Genomic DNA, 15,144 nt, shown 5'->3' on the forward strand with positions numbered 1-15,144 from the left:
CATACTGCCTTGGCACCTCATGATGCCTGACACAGAGAATACTGATAGCAACAGTCAGTTACAGTGCCAGAAAAAGAGTATGGGCACGACAAAGAGCTAATGCTATACATATTTTGGATGAAGGACACAACTTTAATGAAGCAACTCCCATTGTAGACTATGAATATTCTAAAGTTCGAGTACAGGAGCTATTGTTAACACTAACAGTCCTTGATGACAAAGTACATGATATTCTCAGTGATGCTGATGCATTCAAATGTGATGAATATGTAACTTGCAGCCAAGTGCATTTTTTTAAGCATGTCATGAGGCATAGAAGGGAAACGTGAATTCTGTGGCTCACATTATCATAAGTGATAAACAACCAGCCATGACCATCATTCCAGTTGTTCCACCATCTAATATCAGACTCCACACAATGAAAATTGAGACTTTTCTGGAAATTTTGTGACTTAAGCTCATTTTTGGGAATGATTACAGCAATCGGTTGATCTTGATTCCATGATATCCACCTGCCATAAACAAATATTTATGCATGGCTGCTTAGAAGGGAAGCCAAAGTATTTTGTCAATGGTATCACTGTGACCTCTGACACGTATGAAGAAACTAAGAGAATCCTCACAGCATGCTATGGTGATAAAAATAAATTATGCAAGCTCACTTGGATTGTTTGCAATCTGTTAAACCTATACACTTTCTGAATCCAGAATCACTTAATTCTGCATTTATAGACTGCAGCTGCCACTTTATGTATGCTCTGCAAATGTGTAAATGCTTATGATAATTCTCAGAAATTACCCTTGATGACATCTGCCAGTCCTGGCTTATTCATGTCTAGCAAACCAGTCTTCCAGAGGGTGACATACTTCAGTTGATGGTTTGTATAGGAATGGAGATTGATGCATCACTAGCTTCACAGAAGATCTGCTGTGACAAAAAACCATTGCCTTACACCCCTCAGCTGCAGTCCTTCAAGTCTGTGCTAATTAGAAACCAACATTACCAAAGGGCAAGAAAAATTATGATCAATTTTGCATCTTCTGTGATGAACGAGCCCATTGGGCGCAAGAATGTACTCAAACTGTTTACATCCCCGAATGGAAACAGAAACTGAAAAGTACTAACAGATGTTTTTTATGCCTAAACAGAGGATAAAACTGTCAAATTGTGGGAAGAATGGTAGGGCATTTTGCACTAATAAGAGTAGGGCATTTTGCGCTAATTGTAAAAAGCTGCATTACAAGCTCATATGCGTCGAACGTACAATGCGTAAGACCTCAGCAGCTCAGAGCAACGTCACATCTGTTAGTAAAATAGATGCGACTATGCCAACCTTCACATTCTGACAAACAGCTCACGTGCATCTCTTAGGACCAACAGGACTAAGAAAACTTACTCAATATGTGCTAGACAATGAAGGCCAAGCATCCTTAAGAGAGGGGGGAGAGGAAGAGGGGGAGGGGGAGGTACTGAGGCGGAGAAGATTTGAAACTGCCTGCCATTGACCAATGGTAGCTTAGTGTTTGCATGTTCGAATCTCACGCTAACTCCTCACCACTGTATAGTCTTGTCAGCTTTGAAATTAGAGAAGTTTGAGTAATTCTACAATGGATGAGGGTGGTTTGAAAAGTTCTCAGAATCACCAAGAGAGGTCAGCACTAGCACAATGAGTTGTTCATGTAATATTCATTGGACTGTTGCCTGTAAACACATGGCACGTCAGTGCTCTTGGAACAGAGCTGTGGCGGTGACGTGGCTCTGTTGTTGTTCCCGCATAGTGATTTGCGAAGATGGAAAAAATCGAGATTCAAGCAGTGATTAAGTACTTTGTAAAGAAAGATATGAAAGCAAAGGATATTCATGCCGATATCTAGAATACACTGGGGGACTCTGCTCCTTCATATTCAACTGTTGCCAAGTGGACAAATGAATTTAAATTTGCTTGGGAGAGCTTAGATGATGATCCATGCAGTGGTTGGCCAAGATGTGTCACTGCTCCAGAAATCATGCCAAAAGTGCACCAAATGGTCATGGAGGATCACCAATTGAAAGTGCATGAAATTTTTCATGCTTGCCAGATGGCATCTGAAAGAATATATCACTTTTTAACTGAAGAATTAGAAATGAAAAAATTATCTTGAAGATTTGTGCCACGACTCTTGATGCTGAATCAAAAACGCACGAAAATGGACATGTCGGAACAATGTTTGGCCCATTTTAGGAGAAATGAACAAGATTATTTGCACTGGTTTGTGATCACCGATGAAACTTGGGTGCACTACTGTACCCCAGAGACAAAACAACAGTCAAAGCAGTGGAAACATGCTGATTTTCTGCCACCAAAGAAAGCAAAGAGAATTCCTTCGGTGGCAAAAGGACATGGCAACAGTGTTCTGGGATGTGAAGGGGATTCTATTTGTAGATTATCTCCCTACTGGGCAAACAATTACTGGAAAATACTATGCTAACCTCCTGGACAAATTGCAACTAAAGATACGCGAAAAAAGGCCAGGTTTAGCGAGGCAGAAAGTCATCTTCCATTAAGATAATGCGTATCCGCACACGTGCTGTCACCATGGCAAAATTACATGAACTAGGGTATGAATTGATGCCACACCCACCTTATTCACCTGATATGGCTCCATCAGACTTCCATCTCTTACCAAAACTGAAAATTTTTCTTGGTGGATGAAGATTCACTTCAAATGAAGAATTGATAGCTGGTGTTGACAATTATTGCAGGCCTGGAGGAAACTCATTTTTGAGATGGTATCAAGGCACTGGAACACCATTGGACCAAGTGCATTAATCTACAGGGAGACTACATTGAAAAATAAAAAAAAAAGTTTCAGTGATGTAAGTACTTTTTTCCTATTCCATTCCAAGAACTTTTCAAACCACCCTCGTATATCAGCATCTGTGAAAGTGACCACTGCTTCAATGCCTAGAGTTGCACAAGATATTAAGAACATGGCACATGCCCACACTCTGCAGTTAGCTGATCCACAGATAGATTCCCAAGAAGATATGCCCATCAAAGCTTTTAATTGGTAGTGATCATTACTGAATGATTGTTACCAATAGTCTAGTGATCTACGTTTGTAAGCCCATTGTTCTGTTTTCCAGCATATACATTTGGATCCTCAGTGGGGGAGGGGGAAATGGGGGGGGGGGGGGGGGGAGTTTGCTGTCTGTGTGGAATTTAGCTCTTGTTAGCTTTGTACTTCAGGCTCACATGCACACTGACGACCAATCGACCAATGGAGGCCATTCTGGAGTCTAGAGCCAATTGGTGTAACTACGCATCGTGATACAGTAAAGACCAATAAAGATTCTCTCCTCCTTCAAGGCATCTTATCTTGTTCATGATCACTGAAGAGTTGTTCATGTACCTAAGAAACAAAATATTATTCTACATTATACTAACTGACTGAACACAGGAAGTAGATTTCACAGTTTGCATGAAAGTCTTCTTAGCAAAGTTTCCTTAAGGAACACTTACCATTCTCATATGCTGGACTGCATTACAAAGAAAGATGTAGAACTCACTTCTCCTGATAAACAAAAGTAACACAAATGTTTTACCTTCTGATCAGGCAATTAAGAAGGAGAAACTTGGTAAAATAAAGCACAGAATTGTTATTGATCACCTTCTCACAAGATCAATGGCACCCTCTCTCAACAGCACATCAGAGGCAGGATCAAAGGTTGTGCAAGAAATACTTGCCGTTCTCTTATGGTTTGAATACATCGAGCAGATATTATTAGTGATATCATGCAAGCATACCTGCAACTTGTCTTGCATGAAGATGACAAGGATGTGACAGGATTTCTATGGCACAGCAGTTTTAAGACAGTTATGGAAACCACAACACCAGGAACTAAGTAACAACTAATCTTTTAATTAGACTTCCATTCAGCAGTCCATTCTAGCTTTTAGCAATGCTGAGAGAACCCACTTCTAGACATGAAATTGCATTTCCCATTCCCCCATACATACAAGCCAACAACATTTTTATGGATGACTTCGCGTTTGGTGCAGGTGATGACAAGGAAACTATTGCTATTTATTATGAACTAATTAACAAAATTGGCCACTACTTAAAACTATTTACAAGACATTTGGAGAACTACAGTATGAGAGTTTACTACAGATACTACAGTTTAGACATATATTGGAAGGTGGCAATCTACAGCTTCTACATTAATGTGGATGATGTCACAGAAAAGTTATCTGATGGACCTACTATCAAAAGAAACTATTACAAACTGTAGCCTAATTTTATGACACACTAGGACTATTCTTTCCCATGTTAATCAATGCAAAACTAATATTCCAAGAAATGTGGTGTAGAGAAATTGACTGGAATGAATTGTTCCCCCAATGATCTGGCAAAATAGTGGAATACTTGGGTGTCCACTTTATATTTACTGTCATGCATTCATATCCCACAGTGGATATCAACTACTAAAAATCACGATGTTCTGATTCACATATTTTGTGGTGCTTCAGAATGATCATATGTGGCAGCTCTGTATGTTCACAGGGTTTACATAGCAACACAATGATTCACTTAATCTGTAGCAAGAATAGACTTGCACCCATCAAAAAGATAACAATGCCATGCCTAGAACTTCTAGGTGTACTTGTAGGAGCATGATTACTAAAATATTACTGCACAGCCACAGAGTACAACATTATCTACGCCATCTTGTGAACTGGCACTACAGTGACCTTTGGCTGGATGCACAGAGATGTTAATCAATGGAAGACTTTCTTCTGTAACAGAGACAGAAATTCATACATATACAACACCTAGTCAGTGGAAACACTGTCCTGAACATGGTAACCCAGCAGGTCACTTGACACGGGGACTTATTGGCAATCAAATGAAATCCCAGCATACTGGTGAGAAGGACCACCATGGCTTGCACACCCAGAAGAATTTGGCCAGCTTGTACTCCAGATGTGCATTATGACCTCCCAGGAGAGAGGAAGAATGTAAAACATGTTGCAGCACTTACTACACCCCCCAATCTCATAGACATTTCCGAATTTAGTTCCTACTGGAGATTGACTTGTACAACAAGCTGGATCCTGCACTTCACACATAAGATTCATCACAAAGATAAACTTTGCCGGAGAGTTGGCAGCAGTTGAGCTTACAAATGTATGCACTTAATCGATCAAAATAGTTCAGTTTCATGTAGGAAATCCATGCACTCCAGAATGGTAAATGGCTTGCAAGACTCCAAAATTTGATGCTTTCGTCCATTCATTGAAGATGGACTCCTTTTCTGGGAGGCAGATTACTGTTTGCAGACCTTGCCAATGAGCAATGATGCCCAATACTCCTTGATTGATCTCATTGCTTCATGAGACTCCTCATCTTTCAAACACATAGTAATCTTCATCTTTGTGGTGTTCAGATTATATTATCTGAACTTCGAAAAAAAAATTTGGATGCTTAAAGGTCTTCAAACCATTAAAAAAGTCCTGAATATATGTTTACCATGCAAGATCAGGTGCAGATTTGGTAGGTTCTCTCTACCTCGAGATAGGCATGAGTGGGGACAAGTTCAATATAACAGTGTTCACCTGTGCAACAACATGTGCAGTACATATACATCTCCAGTATGAATACCGACACATTCTTGATGGTTTTACAGAGATTTGCTAGTAGACACAGATTGCTTCACACCTTCTACAACAAAAAAGTGAAGACCTTTCAAGCCATCAATAAAGAATTACTGGGACTGTAGAACTTATTGACTACCTCAGAGACCCATCACTTCCTCATTAAAAAGGGAATTGTTAGGAGCTGCATTGCAACATGGTGTTTGGTAGGGAGATTGGTGGGCACCATCAAGCAGTGCCTACAGAAAGTGTTGGGATCATCAAGACTAAATGCAGAACAACTGTACACCAACTTAGTCTGTATTGAAGCTTCAGTAAATGCAAGGCCTCTCTCTCCAGGAGATAACACAGAATAACTGATGCTGGCACTTCTGGCTGGTGAAAGGCTTTTAAAAGTGCCCACTAGACCAGAACCTACCATCACACAGAATTTGACCATAGAATTTAAACTATGGCAGAAACTAGCAGATGACTTCTGGAAAAGATAGACCAAGTAATATATTACAGAGCTGAGGACTTCATGAAGTTGAATGCACATCTGCAAGAGGTATAGACTTCCAACCAGGTGACCTGCTTTTGATTAAAGAGGACTGATGCCCACAACTTGTCTGGAGGAAATGGAGAACAGAAAGATGTGTACAAGAAAGAGGGAATAAAATAAGGATGATAATACTGCGTACATAAGACAGGCAGCAGATAGCGTGTCTGGTTCAGCTGGTCACACCCCTGGAGGTTGACCAAGATTGGTCGGACATTGGAAATTATATCGTTAAAGACACTTATGACTATGACAGTTAATGCTTATGCCTAAGATACTACTTCTTCTAAACTTTTTTGTTATATTTGTTCTGTGGTTGGCAAATAAATAAAGTGCTTGATAGACTGCAAATATCAGCTTACTGATATCATTCATGACACCTTACAGTGCTTAAACATAATGTAAATGTAAACAACATTAAAGGATTAGGTCGTAGGCCTGTTTCGACTGGCTGACTGCTGCCTACATGGCAATATGAGGACCAACCTGTGATTGTGGGACATCAGTATGTCCCTAGCTCTGAAATATCTGATTCAATACTGGTAATTGAACCCGGTTCCATCCACATTGAATGCAGCAACACAAACCATTTAGATACGGAGACAGTCCTTAATTTCCTCCATTGAAATTATGTATATACCCATGCTTGGATTTGCATTGTTTTTGTTTGTGATTGATGTTTAGACAACATCTGAGCACACCAAATCACTCACTTGCACCTTGAGCACATGTTCCAAGGTGTCACCTAATAAATTACATTGAATTGATATGGTGCTGTTTCCGACTCATATTAAGCTACAGTTTCACAAGAAAGTAAAATTCACAAGAACTCAAGCACAATTCACTTAAAAAACTTGGTAATAACACACTTTAGCCTGCCAAAGCTGTCAGCTTGTGAGAAAATGCTTAGCAACTAAAGATTAAAGAACATGTTTCTCTCACTTATTTCCTTTAATCATGTGTGAAACTCTCACTGGGTGGTGGCACTTACAGTACCATATTCTAGTGCACTTTAGTAAGACATTAAAAACTTAGCATGCCTTTCTTACTGTGGATAGAACTGACAGTGCCAGAAACAAGAACAAAAAAACTGTCCTCAATTCTATCAAATTAATATTAATCATCGATTAATGATGCATCAAAGCATAGTAATGACATACAGAGACAGGAATTCAATAATGAAGGTTCAGCCACTCTGTTGATTCCCTTTCATTATAAACAACAGAATGTGAAAATCCTGTGAAGATTTGTGGAACTCCCGTTGGCCGAATGAACTGAGCCTTTGGAAGGCTCATAGGATCTGTACTTCATAGAAGCCATGTGCCCAAACCTCTGCTACTTGGATCTAACTGGCATGTCAAGATGCAGTCTTAACAAGTTACTACGTGTTTGAAAAATGTCGCTCAGTATGAACAATTCCAAATCATTCACTATCATTATTTAAATCCACGTGTGAAATATTCTAAATATGCCCTGATAATTTAAATCCTGATACATTATTGATAAATATATTTTAATATATATTTTTGAGCTGCTCCTCCTCAGAGCCTTCAATTATGAGTTGCACATATGACAGACCATCGGTATTAAGAGAGGAGACAACTCTGGCATTGTTTGAAACAAACTAACGCTACTTACAGGAAATAAAACTGCAAAAATTGTAATGTGTAGAGAACCTCCAGGTCTCTTTATCAGTCTACGCAATTTTTAACATCCTTGTATAACTCCACATCTCAAATGCTTCAGGCCTCTCCTATTCCGCTTTTCCCACAGTCCACAGTTCGCTTCCATACAATGCTGAACTCCAGACGTACATTCCCAGAAAGGCCAATGCTTAATACTAATAGACTTCTTTTGGCCAAGAATGCACTCTTTGCCTATGCTAGTGTACTTTTAATGTCATTCTTGCTTCATCTGTCATATAATATTTTGCTTCCAAAGTAGCAGAATTTCTTCACTTCATCCATTGTGTGGTCCCCAATTTTGATGTTACATTTCCCATTAATCTCTTTTCTGATGCTTTTCATTACTTTCATTTTTCTTTGGTATACTCTCAGTTGGTATTCTGTGCTCAGTAGGCTGTCCATCTCTTTCAGTGTATACTGTAATCCTGCTTTGCTTTCGCTGAGGATAGCAGTGTCATCAGAAAATATTATCATTGATATTCTTCATCCTGAATTCCAATTTCATCCATGAACCTTTCTTTTATTTCTGAAATTGCATTTTTTTCTTACATGCTTTTTAATCCAAGCATTTCATTCTGGTCGTCCATTCTTATAGTTTCTTCTCAGTTCCAACACATACTGTGTATTACCAGTCTTTCCCTATAACTTAAGTCTGGTTTCCTGGGAGTTTTGAACATCTTGCACTCTTTTACATCATCAAATGCTTTTGCTTTGTTGACAAAGGCTATGAATATATCTTGATTTTTCTGGCATCTTGCTTCCATCATCACATAAAGCACAACATCTTTCTAAAAGCTAAACTAGTCATAATCTAACAGATACTCAGTTTTATTTCCCATTATGTATATACAAACATTTTTTTGTCAGCGGCTTGGATGCATGAGCTGTTATGATGACTGCGTGATAATTCTTACACTCATCTGCCCTTGCTATCTTCAAAATTGTGTAAATGATATTTTTTTCTGAAAGTCTGATGTTATGTCTCCAGTCTTATAGATTCTATACAAGAACTTGAATAACTCTCTGGTTGCTATTTCCCCTAATTATTTTAGAAATTCTAAAGGAATGTTAACTATGCTATCTGCCTTATTAGATTGTAAGTCTTCCAAAGCTCTGTTAAGCTCTTGACGGTAATACTGAATTCCCTAACTTTTCCAAATTTACTTCCATTTCTGTTTCTATCACATCAGCAGACAGTTCCTTCCTCTTGCAGAACCCTTCAGCATATTCTTTCCACCTGTCTGCTCTTTACTCTGTGTTTAGCAATGGTATTACACATTACACCTACTCTTTTAATGATGATACCATTGCTATTTATTTCCCTAAAGGTTGTTTTGACTTTTCTGTATACTGCATGTATCCTCCTGATGATGGTTTCTTTTTTGATTTCCCCATATTTTTCCTGCAACCATTTCACCTTGGCTTAAGTGCTCTTGCTATTTATTTCATTCTTTAGTACTTTCATCACTGTACCTGTCTTTTTCTTTAAATTTTTGTACTTCCTCTGTTCGTCGATCAGTCAAAGTACTTCTTCTGTTACCCAAAACGTCTTCCCAGTTACCTTCCTCAAACCTTTGTTTGTAAGTACAACACCTGCAACTGCCCTTTTTTATAGATGTCATTCCTCTTCAAGTGAATTGCCAGTTGTGGAATTCTGTATCATAGTATCTAAAGCCTTAGAGAACATCAAATGCACCCCATCATTCCTCAGTACTTCAGTAGCCCATTTCTTTCTACATTGAATCTTCTGGATGATTCTATTAAACTTTAGCATACACTTCATCATTACTAAATTGTGGTATGGGTCTATACATGCTTCTGGGTATGCTTTAGAATCTAATATCTGATTTCTGAAACTCTGTCTGACCAGCATGTAATACTTGTGTATATAAATTTACAAATGCCTCAGTGTGGACCGTAATAAAGCTTCTAGAATGTTCTAGAATATTTGTAAGCACAATTTTCAACAACAGCCAGATAAAAGCATCAAGGTCAAAATTTGAAATTGAACATATAGTTGGAATAATTTAAGAACTGAAGGGAACAATAAATAAGGATTCATTCTTTTAAGCAGTAAAAGTTCATATTAAGTAGTTTACATCACTGGAGATTCATTGTACCAGAACATGCATACGTCAGCAGAGCCATTGTGCACATCATGAGACACAGAAAATTACAGTAATCCACAGCTGCAGGATTGAATATCTTCAGAAATATCCAAAAATAATGTGTTTTTCAGCAGTCAGGTTTTAATCAAGGTAATCACTGATGGAATGAATGTTGTAAATTAGAATAGGTAAACAGAAAAGGGAGAGACATAAGCAAGAATAGTTCAGAAAGTAAGTTCTGTTTGGTAATAAAAAAGGAATCAAGTACAGATAAAGAAAGCAGTTTATTTCACAAACATCTATAACATTTACACTGCTTTTCAACATAGCCCCCATAATTTTCCAGCCATTTCTCAGTGTGTGGCATAAGTTTATGTATTCCTTCATCATGGAATGTTGCTGCCTGTGTTGCCAACCATGTGATAACATGTGATTTCACCTCTTCATTTTTGTTGAAGCACTTATTGCCAAGGAATGATTTCAGATGCTGAAAGAGATGAAAATCGCTGGGTGTGAGGTTGGGACTGGATGGAGGCTGGCCAAAAACTGCACAAGTTCATCAGAAACCAAAGATGGATGACCACTTTATTCTTTGTCATGCACTTGATCACACTCTACCTTAAATTGTCAGACTCATCTCACCATTGAAGTATTCATTACATTTTCCCAGTAAACTTTGCAGAGTTGTAGATGAATGTCACTTGGTTTAATGTTCTTATCATTCAGAAATGGATCACAGATCTCAGTTCACATGCAGCAGGATTTTTGATCAACATTGCCATTTTGTACAATCATTGTGAATAACACATGACACAGAGTGAGCTCAAAATGATCATTTTGTTCTTCTTGAACCAGAGACACTACTGTGCATTAGTGGAACTGCGATTGTAGCAGTGCCACAGAGAAAAATTGAAATGGAATTTACTTTCTGAACTGTCCTTATATGTTTGGTTGAGTAAAATACTGCATAAATAATGTTCATATTGACATCCGCATTGCTACATGTAGATGTGTACTTGCAAACTACAGCATAGTGCAAGGCAGAAGATACTTCATGCCAATGATTGTCCAGTTTTGCCCTGTTACCAGGACCTAATCATTTGTGCATAGAATGATGAAGAATTACTATCTTTATGCCCTTGTAAGTACCTAAAACTCTCTTATCTTATTCTCATTTTCCCTACATACATCTTTGATCGAGGCAGCAAATTTGTTTCACAGCCCTCCTTAAATACTATTTCTCTCAATTTTTTTTCCAACAGTTTTGAATTTAAGATACCTGAACATCTCTGTTACAATTTCACATGGGTATACAGACCAGTTATCATTTTAGCAGTATATCTCTGAATTCCTTCAACGGCTCCTGTCAAACCTACTCGACAAGGAATCCAAACACTGGAGCAGTGCTCTAGAACAGTTCACACTAATGTGTTGTAAGTGGTTTCCTTTACTAATGTATCACAGTTTCCAAGAATGCTCTCAAAAGATAGAAGTCTTTCAATCCCTTTGCTCACTACAGATTTCCAGTTTACATTGCTTCACTGTTATACACACAATGTTTAAATGACGTGACAGAATCCATTAAATTTTAGCACTTGTATCTTGTAATTGGATACTATCAGTTGTAGTATGTGTGATGTACACTATTTTGCAAAAGTTAAGCATAATGAAGAAATGAGAGCATTTTTCTTAAGCAGTGTCAGAAGGAAAATCAGGGTAATGCTTCATCACAAGATACTGAGTGTACAAAAGCATATGAAACAAGTTATTTGAAAATTTCTAAAACTCTTCTCTGTGATAGGAAAGAAAGGACCAGTGAGCATGCATCTTCATGTCTACTAATGCATGATGCACATTTGCATAATCTTGTAATTCCAAATTTTAAGAAAATATTCTCTGATTAAATACTTATATTGATAACTAAATAATGATATCAAAAATTACCCATTTAATTCATGTCTATTTACAGAATTCTATAAGAAGCTGCCACCCTATCATGCATGGAATTGTTGAAAAAAATGTGTCTGAATACATAGAAGAAAACAGTTGTATAAGGAAATTTTTTGAAAGACTGGCTGCTGCAAACAAAAATCTATTCCTTGTAACAAACAGTCCTTATCGCTTTGTGTAAGTACTCATCTTCTGTTTTGAAACTGTTTAGTAGTCACTTTATGGCAGGCGACTTTAGTCACTCTTCTGTTGTTGATTTAAGTTCTATTGGGCAATGTGGTATTGATGCCTGAAAACAGATCACTATGGATGCACATTTGTTGTCTGAGTTTTTTGTTGCTCAGCTGTATACCAACAAATTTATTTGCTTCAAAAGAGATGCTGTTCGCATTCTCTTTTTAACCAAAGTTGTTACTTTCTTTATTTCTAACAGAAAGTCTCATGTATCATATAATTATTCTTATATGCTTACTTAGAAGATTCTCTAAAGTTGTATAAATTATGAAGGCTTTTCCGTGCAAGAATTATATCTTGTTTGTAAAACAATGGAAATATATGTCCTATTTTGTCCTTTATGGGTATAAGTATTCTCAATAATTTTGTCCGTAGTGAACATACACAAAGAAGTAGGGACAGAAACCTGTAGGGAGAATAAGTAGTTGCAAACTGTACAGAGCAGATAAAATATATCTGTTCACCAAAATAAATGTGAAGTAGTTCTTGCAGACATACATGAATATCAGAATAATCTCCAGATTTGTGAACTGATATTCGCTCCAAGGTGGGGAGAAGAAAAATTATGTAAAGGACAGAAGTTAAAACGCAGAATTAAATGTGAAGAACTAATTGCTATTAGCTACATAACCAGAAAATAATTTGTATACTCATGCAGATGTTTCCAATTCAGTCAAGATTTATTGTTGCAACATTGCACATGAAATGATTACATTTACTGATCAATAGTGCAAGCAGTTCTTAGGTACCAGGTATCGACCTATGCTGAAACACCCATATTAGTACATGGTGTAGCCTTTACGTGTAGCAATGCAGGCACTGATTCTGGCATCCAGTTGATTGTACAGATGGTCAGTCACAGATGGTCGATCATACAGATGGTGAATACTGTCCTGGGACATGTTATGCCATGGCTGTTCAACCTGCTCATGTAATTCTGTAAGAGTAGTTGGTTAATGAGTCACACACTCACTTCTCATCCCATCTTATCCTAAATGTGCTCAATTGGAGTCAAGTCTGGAGATCATGCTGGCCAAGAAAGTTGCTGCACGTCTTGTAGACCATGTTGAGTTTCCAGGACAGTATGTGGCTGAGCTTTTTGTTGGAACAACACATCAACTTCCTATTACAAGAATGGCAAAAGAACAGGTCTAACAACTTTCTGCATGTACCAAGTTTGATTAACATCCCTTCCAAAAATATTAAAGGCGAATGAGAGTTGTAGATTATCGCACCACAGACTACAAGGTCTGAGGTGGCTCCAGTGTGTCTTGTGTCTTGGATAAATGCACCTACGAGACAATGCTCACCAGGTTTATATCATATGCACAAACGACAATTAGTTGCATGCAGGCAGAACATGCTTTCATCGCTGAAGACCATGACCTGCCATTCCATCTTCCAAGTGCAGTCCTAGAACATATTCTCAACTCAAACATAATGAGTTATCTTGAGCATAATGATCTCCATGCCAACCAGTATGGATTGTGAAAACATCAATCATGCAAAACCCAGCTCATGCTTTCCTCAATTTGCATCTTAAAAACCACAGATCAAGATAATCGGACAGAGTCAGTATTTCTTGATTTCCAGAAAGCATTTGGCTCAGTACTACACCAAAACTTACTAACAAAATTTATTACTTTATTTAGAATTTTGTGATAGGGAGAAAGTGGCATGTTATCTTGGATGGAGAATCATTGACAGATGTACCCAAGGGAAGTCTGCCAAGACCCATGCTGTGCATGTCTTATAGCCCTGGCAGGCAGTGTTAATAGTATTGGATGTGTTTTAAAAATAGCTACCAACAACCAACGTGATAACATTTATCTTTATAACTTTTTATTATTTCTTGTCGTTACCAGTTCAAACATTTTAGTCATTATCAGATGGCTGCATCGTGTTTAAAGAATGAACTGTTAATCAACTGTTAATGCTTTGAATTCCTTGGTGTCAGTGACTGTAACCTAGTTGTTTTGAAGGCTTACAGTTTTTCATGTAGCAAAAAATATTGTATTGGTAAATGTATCAATGTGTTGAATGTTTTTCTAGTCACAATTATGAATACTCAGAGATAAAAGTGTGTCACCATTTGCTCTTATACATTGAACACTCTGATTCTACATTACCATCATGTTTTTTACAAACTCTGATAACAAGCAAAGACACTAACAATGTCATTTACTTGTAAAATAGCTAATTATTAACAGTAACCTAAGATGTTTTGCAGATAATACAGTTATCTGTTATGGAAAAAGTCTCAAAAAACTGCTCACTCAAATATTGGCTAAGATCTCAATACCAAAAATGCCTACTTGTTTTAAATGTTCAGCAATGTAAAACTGTACACTTCACAAAATGCAAAAGCATAGTATCATATAACTAGGATCTCAATCCATTGATCTCCATAGCTGAATGGTCAAATGTGGCTGACTGCGATGCGAAGGACTGAGGTTCGATTCCTGGTACTGTCAGGGATTTTTAGTTGGTGGAAAGACTGGGGTGTGGTGTACTCAGTCTTGCTGATTGAGGAGCTACTTGACTGAGTGATATGGGCTCGAGGCCATTAAAACTGATAATGGCCAAGAGAGCAGTGTGCTGACCCCACATACTTCCATATCACACCCTAAAATGATATTGGCAGAAGGTGACATGGTGGTCAGTTGGTAGCAGTGGGCCTACCAGGGCGTTACAATCTCAATGAATCACATTTGAAATCGAATATAGAACTGTAATACTTTTTATTACATGTATCTCTAGTTTCCGAGGATATTTCCAGTAATGAGCGATTATTAAAATCATTACATTGCAAGTGGGCAGCTGTCCAACAGCTTACTATTCCTTCATCATTTTCCTTTAATATTGAAATATGATTTCTGTATGACAGTGAACAACCTCTAACAACTGTGATGGAATCATTAAATTTGTGTTTTGCTTATGTGTAACATGGTAAACTGCGATCACTGTTTCTAATGAGCTGCACAGTGACA

The 15,144-nt window shown here is 37.7% G+C and overlaps 1 protein-coding gene across 3 annotated transcripts in view; it reads left to right on the forward strand.

The window, feature by feature from the left end:
• LOC124605339 (5'-nucleotidase domain-containing protein 3) overlaps positions 1 to 15,144 on the forward strand; it is a 132,320-nt gene that overhangs the window by 39,256 nt on the left and 77,920 nt on the right. For all 3 annotated transcript variants that reach the window (XM_047136949.1, XM_047136958.1, XM_047136968.1), the window contains exon 5: positions 11,940 to 12,097. In XM_047136949.1, coding sequence (XP_046992905.1) covers positions 11,940 to 12,097 — 158 coding nt within the window. The remainder of the gene's footprint in view (positions 1 to 11,939; positions 12,098 to 15,144) is intronic.

The sequence above is a fragment of the Schistocerca americana genome, chromosome 1 (assembly GCF_021461395.2).
Source record: "Schistocerca americana isolate TAMUIC-IGC-003095 chromosome 1, iqSchAmer2.1, whole genome shotgun sequence".
Classification (NCBI taxonomy): domain Eukaryota; kingdom Metazoa; phylum Arthropoda; class Insecta; order Orthoptera; family Acrididae; genus Schistocerca; species Schistocerca americana.